The sequence below is a fragment of the Cherax quadricarinatus genome, unplaced genomic scaffold (assembly GCF_038502225.1).
Source record: "Cherax quadricarinatus isolate ZL_2023a unplaced genomic scaffold, ASM3850222v1 Contig114, whole genome shotgun sequence".
Classification (NCBI taxonomy): domain Eukaryota; kingdom Metazoa; phylum Arthropoda; class Malacostraca; order Decapoda; family Parastacidae; genus Cherax; species Cherax quadricarinatus.
In genome coordinates this window covers 185,884-205,000 of record NW_027195140.1, presented here as the reverse complement: position 1 = coordinate 205,000, position 19,117 = coordinate 185,884, and the positions used below count along the sequence as shown (strand labels likewise).

The following is a 19,117-nucleotide window of genomic DNA, read 5'->3' as shown; positions in this document are numbered from 1 at the left end:
AGATTGGACACCTGGTCCAGCAAATGGCTTCTCGAATTTAATCCTGCCAAATGCAAAGTCATGAAGATAGGGGAAGGGCACAGAAGACCACAGACCGAGTATAGGCTAGGTGGCCAAAGACTGCAAACCTCACTCAAGGAGAAAGATCTTGGGGTGAGTATAACACCGAGCATGTCTCCGGAAGCACACATCAACCAGATAACTGCTGCAGCATATGGGCGCCTGGCAAACCTGAGAACAGCATTCCGATACCTTAGTAAGGAATCGTTCAAGACACTGTACACCGTGTATGTCAGGCCCATACTGGAGTATGCAGCACCTGTTTGGAACCCGCACTTGATAAAGCACGTCAAGAAACTAGAGAAAGTACGAAGGTTTGCGACAAGGTTAGTTCCAGAGCTAAGGGGAATGTCCTATGAAGAAAGATTAAGGGAAATCGGCCTGACGACACTGGAGGACAGGAGGGTCAGGGGAGACATGATAACGACATATAAAATACTGCGTGGAATAGACAAGGTGGACAAAGACAGGATGTTCCAGGGAGGGGACACAGAAACAAGAGGCCACAATTGGAAGTTGAAGACACAAATGAGTCAGAGAGATATTAGGAAGTATTTCTTCAGTCATAGAGTTGTAAGGCAGTGGAATAGCCTAGAAAATGACGTAGTGGAAGCAGGAACCATACACAGTTTTAAGACGAGGTTTGATAAAGCTCATGGAGCGGGGAGAGAGAGGGCCCAGTAGCAACCGGTGAAGAGGCGGGGCCAGGAGCTAAGACTCGACCCCTGCAACCACAAATAGGTGAGTACACACACACACACACACACACACACACACACACACACACACACACACACACACACACACACACACGACATGTGCCTAGGACAAAATGGTAACTAACACACACACACACACACACACACACATACAGACGCATATACAGCAGGCCTAGTGTCTAATCGACATGTGCCTAGGACAAAATGGTAACTAACTAACTAACTGGCTGGCTTGTAAAAACTGGCACACACGGGGCAGTTCAGGCCACACATGGACACGTCTCGTACGAACCACATCGCATACCGGATTTTGTATCGGGAAGCGAGGCAAATTTTCTGCGATATAATGCATCGGTTACCGGATTTATCGGATACCGATAGCATCGCGAACCGGGGGTCCACTGTATAGACAAATGCAAAGTTCTAAATGTTGGACAGGAAAATAACCATGCCACATATAAACTAAATAATGTAGATCTTAATACTACTGATTGCGAAAAGGATTTAGGAGTTCTGGTTAACAGTATTGTAAAACCAACGGCATTATTGTTGGCAATGAAGCTAACAGAATTCTTAGCTTCATATCTAGAAGTATAAATAATAGAAGTCCTCAGGTTATTATTCAACTCTATATATCCTTGGTTAGGCCTCATTTACACTATGCTGCTCAGTTCTGGTTACCGTATTACAGAATGGATATAAATGCTCTCAAAAATGTACAGAGGAGGATGACAAGGATGATCCCATGTATCAGAAATCTTCGTTATGAGGATAGACTGAGGGCCTTGAATCTGCACTCTCTCGAAAGGCGTAGAATTAGGGGGGATATGATCGAGGTGTATAAATGGAAAACAGGAATAAATAAAGGGGATGTAAATAGCGTGCTGAAAATTTCCAGCCAACACAGGACTCGTAGCAATGGTTTCAAGTTGGAAAAATTCAGATTCAGGAAGGATATAGGAAAGCACTGGTTTGGTAATAGAGTCGTGGATGAATGGAACAAGCTCCCGAGTACAGTTATTCAGGCTAAAACGTTGTGTAGTTTTAAAAATAGGTTAGATAAATATATGAGTGGGTGTGGGTGGGTGTGAGTTAGACCTGACTAGCTTGTGCTGCTGGGTTTGGTGCCGTGCTCCTTCCTTGAGTGGAGGTGACCAGACTGGGTGGGTCATTGGGCTAATCCGGAGGAGGTCATTGGGCTAATCCGGGGGGGAAAGACATGGACCTGCTCCGCTTGGGTCAGTAGGCCTGCTGCAGTGTTCCTTCTTTCTTATGTTCTTATTACAAATTTACATTTATCATATTCTGCAGCCTCAGTTTACTAGTATATTTTAATTAAAGAATCATTAGTAAAGAATAATTTTTTATCAGTTATTCTGCTCTCTACAGAAGTTAAAGAAATGTATTAAATTCACATATATTTTGTTCAATTATTACTTACATGTGAACAAACTTTACAGTTTCGTTATTTTAATAAATATGTTATGAGCTTCAGTATATCATGGCAAAAGTCAACGATACCCAGTAATGTACATTAAAAGATATGAAAGAAATCATTACGTACCCTACGACTGCCAAAAATGGCCAGAGCGCTCAGACTGAAGATGATAATAAACTTGTATGTTGATCGATTTGTCTTGTCTTTATAAGGTAAGAACCAACACAATATTGCGAAGACAATGCCACAAAAGAGACCTAGAACCATCCCAGCAGGACCTTCGAATATTGTCCAGATTACAGAACCTGCAAAAAATATATAAGCATTATCTTAAATATGACTCACTAGTATTGTCAATTATGTAAAATAAAAATATTCACTACATTCAAATCTAAAATTATTCTATGTGATTTATTAATGATCCATGTATGACTGAAACGTCGTCATAAATTTCTATCTCCTCCTGTAAGTGTGGTTAGATTTGTAAAATTATTCTGTATTTTCCATTCATCATTTTACCTGCTCACTTTACATAATGATCCATGAACTAAAATTACCAGAAACTAAAATTCCAAGAAAATTCACAGACAATGAACAAAAAAAAATAATACCTGCTTTATTAAGTATTCTTGATTGGAAACCTTCAGGTACTTCACTCAAATATTTTTTTAAATCTTCAACTTTTTTATTGTATTTCACTATAACCTTTACCCTATGTGATTATTTTTTTTCAACTCTTCTGCATGGAAACAACGACCAAGTTCCTGGAACAACTGGAGTGTGAAAGTGCACTATAACCATAATTGTTGACGTCATTCCAAACATCCTGGAATTGCTGTCGTAACTTACAAAATCCCTCAGTGACGAAGCTTCCAGTGTTCAGACATTGGTTCATGTTTCCCCATTTTTCCCTATACAACACAGGGAATTTTTATTCCGGTTATATCAGGTGTTTATAAATAAATTTCTGTTTACCTCTTCTGAACGTCTTCAGTATTTAATGGCTGATTCATCTTAGAGTCAGTCTAGTACCTATTGAATCTAAGTGGCAGTCTAGTACCTATTGAATCTTAGCGACAGTCTAGTACCTATTGAATCTTAGTGACAGTCTAGTACCTAGTGAATACTAGTAACAGTCTAGTACCTATTGAATCTTAGTGGCAGCCTAGTACCAATTGAATCTTAGTTGCAGTCTAGTACCTATTGAATTTTGATGGCAGTTTAGTACCTATTAAATCCTAGTGGCAGTCTAGTACCTATTGTATATTAGTAGCAGTCTAGTAACTATTAATTATTAGTAGCAGTCTAATACCTATTGAATTTTAGTGGCAGTCTAGTAACTATAGAATCTTAGTGGAAGTCTAGTACTATTGAATCTCAGTGGCAGTCTAGTACCTATTGAATCTTATTGGCAGTGTAGTACCTAATGAATCTTAGTGGCAGTCTAGTACCTATTGAATCTTAGTAGCAGTCTAGTACCTAATGAATCTTAGTAGCAGTCTAGTACCTACTGAATCTTAGTGGCAGTCTAGCACCTATTGAACCTCAGTGGCAGTCTAGTACCTATTGAATCTCAGTGGCAGTCTAGTTCCTATTTAATCTTAGTAGAAGTCTAGTACATATTGAATCTTAGTGACAGTCTAGTACCTATTGAATCTTAGTGGCAGTCTAGTACCTGTTGAATCTTAGTGACAACCTAGTACTTATTGAATCTTAGTGGCAGTCTAGTACCTATTGAATCTTAGTGGCAGTCTAGTAAATGTTGAATCTTAGTGGCCGTCTAGTACCTAATGAATCTAACTGGAAGTCTAGTACCTATTCAGTCTTCGTGGCAGTCTAGTACCTATTGAATCTTAGTGACAGTCTAGTACCTATTGAATCTTAGTGGCAGTCTAGTACATATTGAATCTTAGTGGCCGTCTAGTACCAATTGAATCTTACTTGAAGTCTAGTACCTATTTAATCTTAGTGGCAGTCTACCACATACTGAATCTCAGTGGCAGTCTAGTACCTATTGAATCTTAGTGGCAGTCTAATACTTATTGAATCTTCCTTGAAGTCTAGTACCTATTTAATCTTAGTGGCAGCCTAGTACCTGTTGAATCTTAGTGGCAGTCTACTATATGTTGAATCTCAGTCGAAGTCTAGTTCCTATAGAATCTTAGTGGCAGTCTAGTACCTATTGAATCTCAGTGGTAGTATGGTACCTATTGAATCTCAGTGGCAGTCTAGTACCTGTTGAATCTTAGTGGCAGGCTAATACCAATTGAGTCTCAATGACATTCTAGTATCTGTTCATTCTTAGTGGCAGCCTAGAACCTGTTGAATCTTAGAGGCAGCCTGGGAAGGATGTTACATTCTGAATGTGGTGCGTGTTTTGGCAAGGTTGTCATGCTCTGAGAGTAGTGCGTGTCTTGGTAAGGTTCTCATGTTCTGAGTATGGTGCGCGTTTTGGCAAGGTTGTAAAGTTCTGAGTGTAGTGCATGCCTTGGCAAAGTTCTCATGTTCTGAGTGCAGTGCGTGTCTTGGAAATGTTCTCATGTTCTGAGTATGGTGCGCTCTTGGCAAGGTTGTCATGTCCTGAGTGGGGTGCGTGTCTTGGCAAGGATGTCATGTCCTGAGTGTGGTGCATGTCTTCCCGAGGATGTTATGTTCAGAGTTTGGAGAGTGTTTTGACAAGGTTTTTATGTTCTGAGTGTGGTGCGTATCTTGGCAAGGTTGTCTTGTTCTGGGTGTAGTGCGTGTCTTGGCAAGGTTATGGTCTGAGTGTGGTTTCTATCTTGGCAAGGTTCTCATGTTCTGAGCGTGGTGCGTGTCTTGGCAACGTTATCATGTTCTGAATGTAGTGTGTGTCTTTTAACATATTTATGTTCTGAGTGTGCAGCCTGTTTTGGCAAGGTTGTTATGTTCTGAGTGTAGTGCGTGTCTTGACAAGCTTGTCTTCTGAGTGTGCTGTGTGTCTTAGCAAGGTGGTTATGTCCTGAGTTTGGTGTGTGTCTTATCAAGGGTTTTGTGGAGAAATTTTCACCAGGAGGGGATTATCAGCCCCCTTCAGCCCCTTCAGCCCCTTTCAGCTCTGAGGGGCCCAGCCCTCTCAGAAGGGGCAAGCGTCTTGTTTACTGCTACAGTGAGTCATTGATCAAAGATGCCGTACGAGTATGCGACGTGGTCAAGTGACCGCTGCTCCTTGCAGTCCAGTGTTGCAGAGTGTATTTTAATAAGAGACAGTACATCTCTTACTTTAGCAGGACAATTAAGGTAAATCCTGCTCCCACTTTATTACCATGGTAGAAATAGTGGACATTGTTGTCTATGCTTAAGACAGCAAGAATCAAACATTCTGCTTTGCTTCATCGAGGAAATGGCAAGGAAGCAAAAGTACTATGTCAGCTTTTTTTTTGTGCTAGGGAGTAATGGTGTGGGGTGCTGTGGCGTCTTCAGATTACTTTTGACGCTACTGAGAGTGACACTGACGCCAGGATAACCAACAAAGAGCGATCTGTGCATTAGTGTGAACAAAGTGTCTCACAAAACACAATGAACACTTAAGAGAAGTGTGATCAGCTTCTTTAGTGATAAGATTGTGAACAATAAAGACAAATCTTGTGGAACATAGTGTACCAGTGTGCGTTTTCCTAGACTATGGAAGACGTGGGCATCCAAGACACTTCAGCTTCTATCAAGTCACCGATACCTGTCGAAGGTGTAAAGAACACCATAGCTCACGCTACAAGAGCAAGGTAGGTTACGAATTTCTTGTAGTATGGGGGACTGCGCAGTTCTTGAGTCGCAAGGAGTTTGTAATCAACCTATAGTCGGCAGTAAGGTGCGGACTTTTGAGTCCAAACAAGTATATAATTTGTCAGCAATCAGTGAATGAAATATGCTGACATAACACCCCCTAGGGGTAATTTATAAACTTACAAATTATAACTCTTTACAGACCGTTGAGAGATGACTTCGACAGCTTCTCAAGACCTCGTCTGCAGGGGCGCCTGTGCAGGCGATGAGTTGTCTTTCTAAGTTAAGTTACAAACTCTTTAAGCTTAACTGGTAAACCCATTTCTCAACATATTGGTCGTGCTCGAACCGGATAAAGGCCACACTGTGGTCCAAATATGTTGTACTACAGTGTACAAATAACCTACGAGCCAAGGTCCTTCGAAAAAAACTGTAAAACTAGTGTTTTACATTCTAAATCAGTATAAATGAGTCCCTCCAGACTCAATCTGAAAATAATTAATTCAGACTATACACATTATGAAAAGAATTTTCTTGAATCAGATCCATCTGAGGATGAAATTAAAAATGTTTTGGATACTTTTAGTAATCAACAATTAAGGTGGACAGGAGTACAGGCTATCTGCCGCAAAACTCTGTCACAGAGACCTACTGTAACTAGTGGTCAAACACCTGTTACACCTGTAACAACAAGTGTCCCATTACCAAGCTTACCTACATTGTCATTACCTATTTTCCAAGGTCATAATGATAATGAATTCATTAGTGGTTTTCAATCCATAGTAAATTCACGAACTGACATAGATGAGATTGCTAAGTTCAATTATCTTAAATGTCTTGTGAAGGGAGAACCCTATGAACTGATTAAGTCATTTCCGGTGATTAAAGACAATTATCAAATAGCCTTACGTGTCTTAGCAGACAATTACTTTGATGTTGACAAGGCCAGAGTTAGACATGCAGTCTTAATATCAAGCTTTAAGCCACCCAAACATTGTTTTTCAGACTTACAGACATTTAGAATCACATTAGACAATAGTCTCAGATCTCTCAGATATTGTACAAGATAAGTTGTCACCACAAACTATTGAACGATTAAATATTATGTTCAATAAACGCTATTTCACTTGTGAGGAAATTAGCAATGGTTTACAAACAATAGTTTCATGCATGCAAGCAACGAGACAAGATGAAAAATCCACAAATCCAGTGGATAATAAACCTTCAACTCAGTATAAAAAGAGTATACCTACTCCCACTAAACCACATAATGGGAAATCCCATATAGGCATTTATCAAGCTGTGAATACAGCAGACAGTAAACAAACTGTCATACATAAACGTACTCCAAAATGTGTACTTTGTGATGGAACACATTGGGCACAGTATTGTTGTCAATACACATCAGTGGAGGCACGTAAACAACGTGTTCATCAGCTGAAAAGGTGCATCAAGTGTTTAGGTGAACACAAGGGAGGAAAATGCTCACTAGAGAAGTGTTTTAAATGCAAGGGCATGCATCATACAGCATTATGCCCAAATACTTTTGCTGAACAGCAGCAGACCTCCACAGAATCAGGAAGTCAACAAGCAACAGCATTAAATGTGAGAGATAAGTTTAAAGCAACTGCTCTCCCGATAGCTCGAGTTGAGTTATCTAATAAATCACACAAAACCAATGTGCTAACACTATTTGATCAAGGCTCACAAAGGTCCCTCATAAGAAGAACAGTGTTCCAGAAACTGAATAAACAACCCTATGCCAAAATACAGTTAGATATAGCTGTTTTTTTGCACAATTCTGGTAAACAGACATATGACCTAGCCAGAATCACTGTTGGTCTAGGAAACAGGAAAAAGACAGTAGAAGCTGTGGTAGTAGATGATTTGCCTAAGTCTGTGCAGATCCAGGGATTAAAAGAAACAGTTGCAGCACTGAAAGCAGCTAAGGTCAAGTTAGCCTGTCATGACATACAGAGGAACACAATTAGTCCAATTGATTTAATCATTGGAAGTGATTATTATTACTGTTTTGTGCAAAATATAGTAAGTAAACATGATGTTCACTTGCTGGAAACAGCAGGAGGCCACATGATATGTGGTCCCATTCCATCTCAAAGTGGGAAAGAAGCTGATATTGATTCAGTGGAAAATGTACTAGTTACGAGAATAACCGCTGATCATGTACCACAGCAAAAATTATCATTACTGGAAGAAATGAATGAACCAGTTGATAAGTTGTGGGATTTAGATACGATAGGTAATGATGTAAATAAACCAAGCCCACAAGAGTCTCAGACTTATAACCAATATTTGGACACTGTCAAATATGAAGATGGACAGTATTGGGTTAGGTTACCATGGAAATTAAATCCACCACATCTACCTAGCAATTATCGCATGGCTTTCGGACAAATGAAAGCACAAATACATGAGCTCAGGAAGAATCCAGAGCTACTGACTGTTTATGATAATATCATACAAGGACAGTTGGACAATAAATTCATTGAGGAAATAGTCGAAGATAAGTTGAAGACAGAAGCTCATTATTTTCCGCTCCATGGAGTCAGAAAAGATTCTGAAACCACTCCACTACGTGTTGTATATAATTGCAGCGCACGTGCAAATAAAGATGTAGCAAGTCTTAATGACTGTCTGATGAAAGGACCCTCACTAACTGAGAAGCTTGGAGACGTGCTTATGAAATTTCGCACAAACTCATATGCCTACACGGCCGATATTTCCAAGGCTTTCTTAAGAGCAGGACTACAAGAAATAGATAGAGATTATACTCGATTCTTGTGGCCTGAAAATCCACATGATCCTCAAAGTCCTGTGAAAACTTATCGTTTCAAATCAGTATTATTTGGTGCAACATCCTCTCCATTCTTACTAGAAGCTACTCTAAATACACATTTGAAGAAATCTGAAAGTCCCTTCAAAGAAATCTTAAAGAAAAGTTTCTATGTGGACAATCTTCAAGGTACAGTGAATAAAGAGGAGGATTTGAAATCCTTATACAGAGAAGCTAACAAGGAGATGAAAGAAGCAAATATGCCTTTAAGGATGTGGAATACAAATTCAATGCAATTAAGGGAACTTATCAAAGAAGATTTCCCTGAAGCTGAAATTCCTGATTGCAAAAATATGCTGGGACTTAATTGGAACACACAGGAAGATACTTTGAGTCTCAAAAGGATAAACAATAAATCATGCAGTACACTCACTAAACGTAGTTTACTGTCAGAGGTATCACAATGTTTTGATCCTCTAGGACTCGTCTCACCAATTACCATAAAGGGTAAAATGCTTATGCAAGATGCATGGAAGCTCAAAATTGGATGGGATGAGAACTTGCCTCTAGAAATGAGTCAAGCATGGGATGAAATATCCAGGGAGTTTAAGCAACTTCATCAAATTAAATTTCCCAGACAAATAGGTCAAGAGGGAAACAAGTACACCTTACATGTGTTCTGTGATGCGTCAACCAGAGGTTATGGCGCTGTAGCTTACATGAGTAATGCTGAAGGAAGTACACTAATTACTTCAAAGGCCAGGGTAGCACCCTTGAAGGTCAGAACAGTACCACAATTGGAAGTGACAGCATTCTATGTAGGTACAAAATTAGCTGTCTTTCTCAACAAAGTACTTGATCATCTCACTATTGAGAAAATCGTGATATGGAGTGATAATGAAACAGTTCTCCAGTGGTTAAGAAATAATAAGAGTAAGCTGGTCTATGTACAGAACAGAGTAGCAGAAATAAAAGAGATGCAGAGAGATTATCTCTTTATTTACGTCTCTACCCAAGAGAATACAGCTGACATGTTGTCACGTGGTGTCCCACTTAAGAAATTTGTGGATAATAAATTATGGCTCCACGGACCGAACTGGCTCTCTAATGAAAATAACTGGCCTCAGCAAAAAGCTCACATTATGCCAGAAGAAACAGTCTGCTTGAACACAGCAGAAATAAGTTGTGTAAATACTGCAGACACAACAGAAATAGTCATTGATGGATCTGAATACTCATCTTTGGGTAATCTCTTAAGAGTTTCAGCTCTTGTCTTTAAATTCATTAAAGGAATAAAACCTGATTATGAATGTCTTGAACCCATTAAATACTGGGTGAAACTAATACAGAAAGATGTTTTCTCTACAGAATATAAATTTCTAGAAACACAAGATAAATCCCCAAAGAAACCTGTTATGATTAATTCTTTAGGTCTTTATCTCGACTCAGAAAAGATAATAAGATGTCGAGGAAGAATTCATATTTCTTCACTACCTATAGAAGCCATACATCCAATATTGATCCCCAAGAATCATTGGCTAACAAAACTGATTGTGCAAAACGCCCACAGTAACGTGTTACATGGTGGGGTAGCTGACACACTCTGTCATATACGACAATCCTACTGGATACCTCAAGGTCGAGAAAGTGTGAAAAAACAAATAAAGGACTGAATTACTTGTCGTCACTACGATATGCGAGTATGTCAGTATCCAGGTCCACCTCCATATCCTTCTGAAAGAGTTTGTCATATCACTCCATTTGAGGTGACAGGTGTAGATTACACTGGACCAATAATTTTAACCAAAACAGTTGACAAAGTTCCCATCAAGGTGTACATCTGTTTGTTCACTTGTGCTACAACTAGAGCAGTACATCTAGAAGTAGCCACTGACATGTCTGCTGAAACCTTTATCAAATTATTCAGAAGGTTTGCAGCCAGAAGGGCATGTCCCAGGCTGATGATTTCAGATAATGCAACGAACTTTGTTGCTGGTGCTGCTTATATAAGCAAGATCTTTGATCAACCAGAAGTACAACAGATGCTGAATCAACGCAGTTGTCGTTGGAGATACATCCCTCCTAAATCTCCATGGCATGGCGGATTTTATGAAAGAATGATGGGCATTGTAAAACGTTGTTTAAGGAAGACTCTTCATCGTCAGAGAATCGACTTAGAAGAATTCCGTACAGTTGTGAATGAAATAGAAAATAGAGTCAACAACAGACCTCTAACTTATGTTACCGATGATCTAGACAATTTAGAAGTGTTAAGTCCATCTCATTTACTCCATGGCAGAAGGCTCGAACCTGTTCCTCCCATGAATGATAAAGAAATCATAGAGGATCCTACTTATTTCGAACCTGAGCAACTCAGACGTAAATTCAAACACCTTAATAAAGTGATTGAACGTTGGGAGAAAATTTGGCGAGAAGACTATCTCACCTCAATGAGAGAACACTTCTATGGAGCTGGTGTTCCTTAAAATCATAAGTCCTTAAGACCTGGTGACATAATGATTAACGACAATGAGGGTCCGAGGTCCCAGTGGCCACTTGGAAAAATTGTGACCATATATCCTGATGCAAATGGAATCATCAGGACAGTTGATGTTTTAAGCAAAGGTGTAGTGAATAAGCGGGCAATAAATAAACTAGTACCGTTAGAATTACACAGTGTTGAAAACAAAATTAGTGATTCTCCAGAAGCCACACAGACTAAAGCTGTTCAGAAAAGACAAGCAGCAGTGGTGGCGAATGAGAAAATCAAATTAATGTTAAGTGATGAATAGTTCACCTGCAGCGAACCTCCGCCGCCCCCCAGTGTGGAGAAATTTTCTCCAGGAGGTGGGTATCAGCCCCCTTCAGCCCCTTCAGCCCCTTTCAGCCCTGAGGGGCCCAGCCCTCTCAGAAGGGGTAAGCGTCTTGTTTACTGCTACAGTGAGTAATTGATCACAGATGCCGTACGAGTATGCAACGTGGTCAAGTGACCGCTGCTCCTTGCAGTCCAGTGTTGCAGAGTGTATTTTAGTAAGAGACAGTACATCTCTTACTTTAGGAGGACAATTAAGGTAAATCCTGCTCCCACTTTATTACCATGGTAAAAATAGTGGACATTGTTGTCTATGCTTAAGACAGCAAGAATCAAACATTCTGCTTTGCTTCATTGAGGAAGTGGCAAGGAAGGAAAAGTACTAGGTCAGCTGTTTTTTTTTTGTGCTAGCGAGTAACAGTGTGGGGTGCTGTGGCATCTTCAGATTACTTTTGACTCTACTGAGAGTGACGCTGACGCTAGGATAACCAACAAAGAGCGATCTGTGCGTTAGTGTGAACAAAGTGTCTCATAAAATACAATAAACACTTAAGAGAAGTGTGATCAGCTTCTTTTGTAATAAGATTGTGAACAATAAAGACAAATCTTGTGGAACATAGTGTACCAGTGTGCGTTTTCCTAGACTATAGAAGACGTGGACATCCAAGGACACTTCAGCTTCTATCAAGTCACCGATATCTGTCGAAGGTGTGAAGAACACCATAGCTCACACTACAAGAGCAAGGTAGGTTACGAATTTCTTGTAGTACGGGGGACTGCGCAGTTCTTGAGTCGCAAGGAGTTTGTAATCAACCTACAGTCGGCAGTAAGGTGCAGACTTTTGAGTCCAAACAAGTATGTAATTTGTCAGCTATCAGTGAATGAAATATGCTGACATAACACCCCCTAGGGGTAATTTATAATCTTACAAATTATAACTCTTTACAGTCCGTTGAGAGATAACTTCGACAGCTTCTCAAGACCTCGTCTGCAGGGGCGGCTGTGCAGGCGATGAGTTGTCTTTCTAAGTTAAGTTACAAACTCTTTAAGCTTAACTGGTAAACCCATTTCTCAACATATTTAATGTTCTGAATGTAGTGCGTGTCTTGCCAAGTTTGTTATGTTCTGAGTGCAGTGCGCGTGTTGGCAAGGTTATTACGTTCTGAGAGTGGTGCGTGTTTGGCAAGGTTTTCATGTTCTGAGTGTAGTGCGCGTGTTAGCAAGATTGTCCTTTTCTGAGTGTAGTGCATGTCTTGGCAAGGTTGTTATCTTCTGATCGTGGTGCGTGTCTTGGCAAGGTTGTCATGTTCTGAGTGTATTGCGCGTGTTGGCAAAGATGTGCTGATCTGAGTGTAGTGCATGTCATGGCAAGGTTGTCGTGTTCCGACAGTAGTGGGCGTGTTTACAATGCTGTTATATTCTGAGTGTAGTGCACGTCATGGCAAGGTTGTCATGTTTTGAGAACAGTACGTGTCTTCGAAAGGTTGTCATGTTCTGAATGTAGTATGTGTCTTGGCAAGTTTGTTATGTTGCGAGTATAGTCCATGTGTTGGGAAGACTGTCATGTTGTATGCTGTGAGTGTAGTGCGTGTGTTGGCAAAGTTGTTATATTCTGAGTGTAGTGCATGTTTTGGCATTGTTATTTTCTGAGTAAGGTGCAACCCTTGGCAAGGTTGTTATGTTCTAAGTGTTCTGCGTGTCTTGACAAGGTTTCATGTTCTGAGTGTAGTGAGTGTCTTGGCAAGATTGTTACGTTCTGAATGTAGTGCGTTTCCTGGGCAGGTTATGGTCTGAGAGAAGTTCGTGTCTAGGCAAAGTTGTCATGTTCTGAGTGTGGTGCATGTCTTGATAAGACTGTTATTTTCAGAGTGTAGTGCATGTTTTGACAAGGTTATATTCTGGGTGTGGTGCGTGTCTTGGCAATGTTTTCACGTTCTGGGTGTAGTGTGTGTCTTGGAAAAGGTTGTCATATTCTGAGTGTAGTGTGTGTCTTTGCAAGATTAATATGTTCTGAGTGTGGTGAGCGTTTTGGCAAGGTTGTTATGTTCTGAGCATAGTGTGTGTCTAGGTGAGGTTGTTATGTTCTGAGTGCGGTGCGTGTCTTGGCAAGTTTGTCATGTTCTGAGTGTGGTGTGTGAATTGGCAAGGCTTTTATGTTCTGAGTGTGTTGTGTGTCTTGACAAGGCTATTATGTTCTGAGTGTACATCGTGTCTTGGCGAGGATGTTACGCTCTGAGTGCGGTGCATGTCTTGGCAAGGTTGTCATGTTCTGAGTGTAGTACGTGTCTTGGCAAGGTTGTCATGTTCTGAGTGTATTGGTTGTCTTGACAAGGTTGTTATGTTCTCAGTGTGGTGCGTGTCTCGGCAAGACTGTCACGTTCTGAGTGTAGTGCGTGTCTTGGCAAGATTATGGTCTGAGTGTGGTTCGTTTCTTGGGAAGGTTGTCATGTTCTGAGTGCGGTGAGTGTATTGGCAAGGTTTTAATGTTCTGAGTGTGTTGCGTGTCTTGAGAAGGTTATTATGTTCTGAGTGTAGTGCGTGCTTTGGCAAGGTTGCTATGTTCTGAGTACAGTGCGTGTCTTAGGAAGGTTGTCATGTTCTAACCGTGGTGCGTGTTTAGGCAAGGATGTCATGTTTGGAGTGTAGTGCGAGTGATGGCAAGGTTGTCATGTTCTGAGTGTGGTGCGTGTCTTGGCAAGGTTGTCATTTTATGAGTGTAGTGCGTGCCTTGCGAAGGCTACGTTCTGAGTGTGGTGCATGTCATGGCAAGGTTATTACGTTCTGAGAGTAGTGCGTGTCTTGGAAAGGTTGTTATGTTCTGAATGTGGTGCATGCGTTGGCAAGGTTCTCATGTTCTGAGTGTTGTGCGTATCTTGGTAAGGTTACGTACTGAGTGTGGTGCATGTCTTCGCAAGGTTGTCATGTTCTGAGCGAAGTGCGTGTCTTGGCAAGGTTTTCCTGTTCTGAGTGTGGTGCGTCTCTTGGCATGGTTGTCATGTTGAGAGTGTTGTGCGTGTCTTGGCAAGGTTGCCAGGGTGTGAGTGTGCTGCATGTTTTGGAGTGCATGTTCTGAGCGTAGTGCGTGTTTTTTCAAAGTTGTCATGTTCTGAGTGTAGTGCGTGTCTTGGCAAGGTTGTCATGTTCTGAGTGTGGTGCATGTCTTGGGAAGGATATGTTCTGAGTTTGGTGCGTGTCTTGGCATAGTTGTCACGTTCTGAGTGTAGTGCGTGTTTTGGCAAGGTTGTTATGTTCTGAGTGTAATGCTTGTCATGACAACATTGTTATGTTCTGAGTGTGGTGGGTGTCTTGGCAATGATTTTATATTCTAAGTGTGGTGCTTGTCTTGGCAATCTTGTAATAATCTGAATGTAATTTGTGTCTTGACAAGGTTATGTTCTGTGTGTGGTGCGTGTCTTGGCAAGGTTGTTATGTTCTGTGTGTAATGCTTGTGATGGCAAGGTTGACATGTTCTGAGTATAGTGCAAGTCATGGCAACGTTGTTATGTTCTGAAGTGTGGTGGGTGTCTTGCCAAGGATTTTGTATTCTGAGTGTGGTGCATGTCTTGGAAAGGTTGTAATGTTCTGTGTGTGGTGCGTGTTTTTGACAGTTTGTCATGTTCTGAGTGTTATGCTTTGTCAAGGCAAGGTTTACATGTTCTGAGTGTAATGCGTGTCTTGGCAAAGTTGTTATAGTCTGAGTGTGGTGAGTATCTTGGCAAGATTGTCATGTTCTTAGTGCAGTGCGTGTCTTGACAAGATTTTTATGTTCTGAGTGTAATGCTTGTCATAGCAAGGGTGACATGTTCTGAGTGTAGTGCTTGTCATGGCAAGGTTGACATGTTCTGATTGTAGTGCGTGTCTTGACAAGGTTTTGTTCTGAGTGTGCTGTGTGTCTTGCAAAGGTTGTTTTGCTCTGAGTGTGTGGGGTGTCTTGGCAAGGATGTCTTGTTCTGAGTTTGGTGCGTGTTTTGTCAGGGTTGTCATGTTTGCAGTGTAGTGCGTGTTGGCAAGGTTGTCATGTTCTGAATGTTGTACGTGTCTTGACAAGGTTATGTTCTGAGTGTGGAGCGTGTCATGGAAAGGTTGTTATATTCTGAGTGTGGTGGGTGTCTTGGGAAAGTTCTCATGTTCTGAGTGTAGTTCGTGTCTTGGTAACGTTACGTTCCGAGAGTGACGCATGTCTTGGCAAGGTTGTAATGTTCTAAGAGTGGTGCGTGTCTTCGAAAGGTTTTCATTTTCTGAGTATTGTGCGTCTCTTGGAAAGGTTGTCATGTTGTGAGTGTAGTGCGTGTCTTGGCAAGGTTGTCATCTTCTGAGTGTAGTTCGTGTCTTGGCAAGGTTATGTTCTGAGTACCGTGCATCTCTTTGCAACGATGTCATGTTCTGAATGTTGTGCGTGTCGTGGCAAGGTTGCCATGTTATGATTGTAGTGCGTGTCTTGGAAAGATTGTTATGTTCTGTTTGTAGTGCTTTTCATAGCAAGGTTGACAAGTTCTGAGTGTAGTGCGTGTCTTGGCAAGGTTGACATGTTCTGAATGTATTACGTGTCTTGACAAGGTTATGTTCTGAGTGTGGGGCGTGTCTTCGAAAGGTTTTTATGTTTTGAGTATGGTGGGTGTTTTGGGAAAATTCTCATGTTCTGAGTGCAGTTCGTGTCTTGGTAACGTTACGTTCTGAGTGTGATGCAAATCTTTGCAAGGTTGTCATGTTCTGAGTGTAATGCATGTGTTGGCAAGGTTGTCTTCGAAATATTTTAATTTTCTGAGTGTGGTGTGTCTTTTCGGAAGGTTGTCATGTTGTGAGTGTAGTGCGTGTATTGGCAAGGTTGTTAAGTTCTGAGTGGAGTGCGTGTTTTGCAAAAATTTTCATGTTCTGAGTAGTGCGTGTCTTGGAAAGGTTATTATGTTCTGAGTGTGGTGCGTGTCTTAGCAAGGTTGTTATGTTCTGAGTGTTGTGCTTGTCTTGGTAAGGTTATGTTCACATTGTGGTGCATGTCTTGGCAAGGTTGTCATGTTCTGAATGTATTACGTGTCTTGACAAGGTTATGTTCTGAGTGAAGTGCGTGTCTCCGAAAGGTTCACATGTTCTTTGTGTAGTACGTGTCTTGGCAAGGTTGTAATGTTCTGAATGTGGAGCGTGTCTTGGCAAGGATATTATGTTCTGAGTGTGGTGCGTGTCTTGGGAAGGTTATCTTCTGAGTATGGTATGTGTCTTGGCAAGGTTGTCATGTTATGAGTGTAGTGCGTGTCATGGCAAAGATGACATGTTCTGAGTGAAGTGCGTGTTTTGGCAAGGATGTCATGCTCTGAGTTTAGTGAGTCTCTTGGCAACGTTTTTATGTTCTGAGTGTGGTGCGTGTCTTGGCAAGGTTATTATGTTCACAGTGAATTGCGTTTCTTGGTAATGTTGTTAAATTCTGAGTTCCGTGCGTGACTTAACAAGAGTGTCATGTTCTGAGTGTAGTGCGAGTCTTGGCAAGGTTATTATCTGAGTGTGGTTCGTGTCTTGATAAGGTTGTCATATTCTGAATGTGGTGCGTGCCTTAGCAAGGTTTCTATGTTCTAAGTGTAGTGGGTGTCTTGAAAAGGTTATGTTCCTAGTTTGGTGGGTGTCTTGGTAAGGTTTTTATGTTCTGCGTGTGGTGCGTGTCTTACCATGGCTGTCATGTTCTGAGTGTAGTTCGTGTTTTGGTACGGATATGTTCTGAGTGTGGTGTGTGTCTTGGTAAGGTTGTTATGTTCTGAGTGTGGTGTGTGTTTTGGCAACGTTGTCATGTTCTGAATGTGGTGCGTGTCTTGTCAAGGTTGTCATGTTCTGAGCGTAGTTCGTGTCTTAGCAAGGTTGTCATTTTCTGAATGTGGTCTGTGTCTTGGGAAGATTGTCATATTCTGAGTGTAGTGCGTGTCTTGGCAAGATTGTTACGTTCTGAGTGTAATGCTTTTCATAGCAAGCTTGATATGTTCTGAGTGTAGTGTGTGTCTTGGCAAGGTTGTCATGTTCTGAGTGTGGTGCGTGTCTTGGCAAGGTTGTCATGTTCTGATTGTAGTGCGTGTCTTAGAAAGATTGTTATGTTCTTAGTGTAAATCTTTGTCATGGCAAAGTTGACATTTTCTGAGTGTAAAGCGTGTCTTGGTAAGATTGTCATGTTCTGAGTCTGGTGAGTGCCTTGGAAAGGTTGTCATGTTCTGATTGCGATGCATGTCTTGTCAATCTTTGGCAAGATTGTTATGTTCTGAGTGTAATGCGTGTCTTGGAAAGGTTGGCATGATCTGAGTGAAGGCGTGCTTGGCAATGTTGCCATGTTCTGAGTGCAGTGCGTCTCTTGGAAAGGTTGTCATGTTCTGAGTGTGGTGCGTGTCTTGGCAAGATTGTTATATTCTGAGAGTAATGCTTATAATGGCAAGAGAGACATGTTCTGAGTGTAGTGCGTGTCTTGGCAAGATTCTTATGTTCTGTGTGTACTGCATGTCTTGGCAAGGTTATGTTATGAGTACAGTGCATCTCTTGCATGTCATGTTCTTAGTATTGTGCGTGTCTCGGCAAGGTTGCCATGTTCTGAGTGTAGTGCGTGTCTTGCCAAGATTGTTGTGTTCTGTGTGTAGTGCTTTTTTTGGCAAGGTTAACAATTTCTGAGTGTATCGCTTGTTCATGGCAAGGTTGACATGTTCTGAGTGAAGTACCTGTTTCGGTAAGGTTGTCATGTTCTGAGTGTACTGAGTGCCTTGGCAAGGTTGTCATATACTGTTGAGAAATGGCATTACCAGCTAAGTTTAAAGAGTTTGTACGTAACTTAGAAAGACAGCTCATCGCCTGCACAGCCGCCCCTGCAGACGAGGTCTTGAGAAGCTGTCGAAGTCATCTCTCAACGGGCTGTAAAGAGTTATAATTTGTAAGATTATAAATTACCCCTAGGGGGTGTTATGTCAGCATATTTCATTCACTGATGGCTGACAAACTTACTTGTGTGGACTCAAAAGTCCGCCCCTTACTGCCGACTATAGGTTGATTACAAACTCCTTGCGACTCAAGAACTGCGCAATCCCCCATACTACAAGAAATTCGTAACCTACCTTGCTCTTGTAGCGTGAGCTATGGTGTTCTTCACACCTTCGACAAATATCGGTGACTTGATAGAAGCTGAAGTGTCCTTGGATGTCCACGTCTTCCATAGTCTAGGAATACGCACACTGGTACACTATGTTCCACAAGATTTGTCTTTATTGTTCACAATCTTATCACTAAAGAAGCTGATCACACTTCTCTTAAGTGCTTATTGTGTTTTGTGAGACACTTTGTTCACACTAACGCACGGATCGTTCTTTGTTGGTTATCCTGGCGTCAGTGTCACTCTCAGTAGAGTCAAAAGTAATCTGAAGACGCCACAGCGCCCCATGCCGTCACTGCCCCTTGCACAAAAAAAAGCTGACATAGTACTTTTGCTTCCTTGCCACTTCCTCGATGAAGTAAAGCAGAATGTTTGATTCTTGCTGTCTTAAGCATAGACAACAATGTCCACTGTCTTTACTATGGCAACAAAGTGGGAGCAGGATTTT

General features: G+C 41.2%; 1 protein-coding gene across 1 annotated transcript in view; it reads right to left on the bottom strand.

The window, feature by feature from the left end:
• The window catches only part of LOC128698360 (sodium/hydrogen exchanger 9B2-like), a 153,602-nt gene that overhangs the window by 87,621 nt on the left and 46,864 nt on the right, over positions 1 to 19,117 (bottom strand). Inside the window, exon 4 of the mRNA XM_070080056.1 lies at positions 2,344 to 2,522. Coding sequence (XP_069936157.1) covers positions 2,344 to 2,522 — 179 coding nt within the window. The remainder of the gene's footprint in view (positions 1 to 2,343; positions 2,523 to 19,117) is intronic.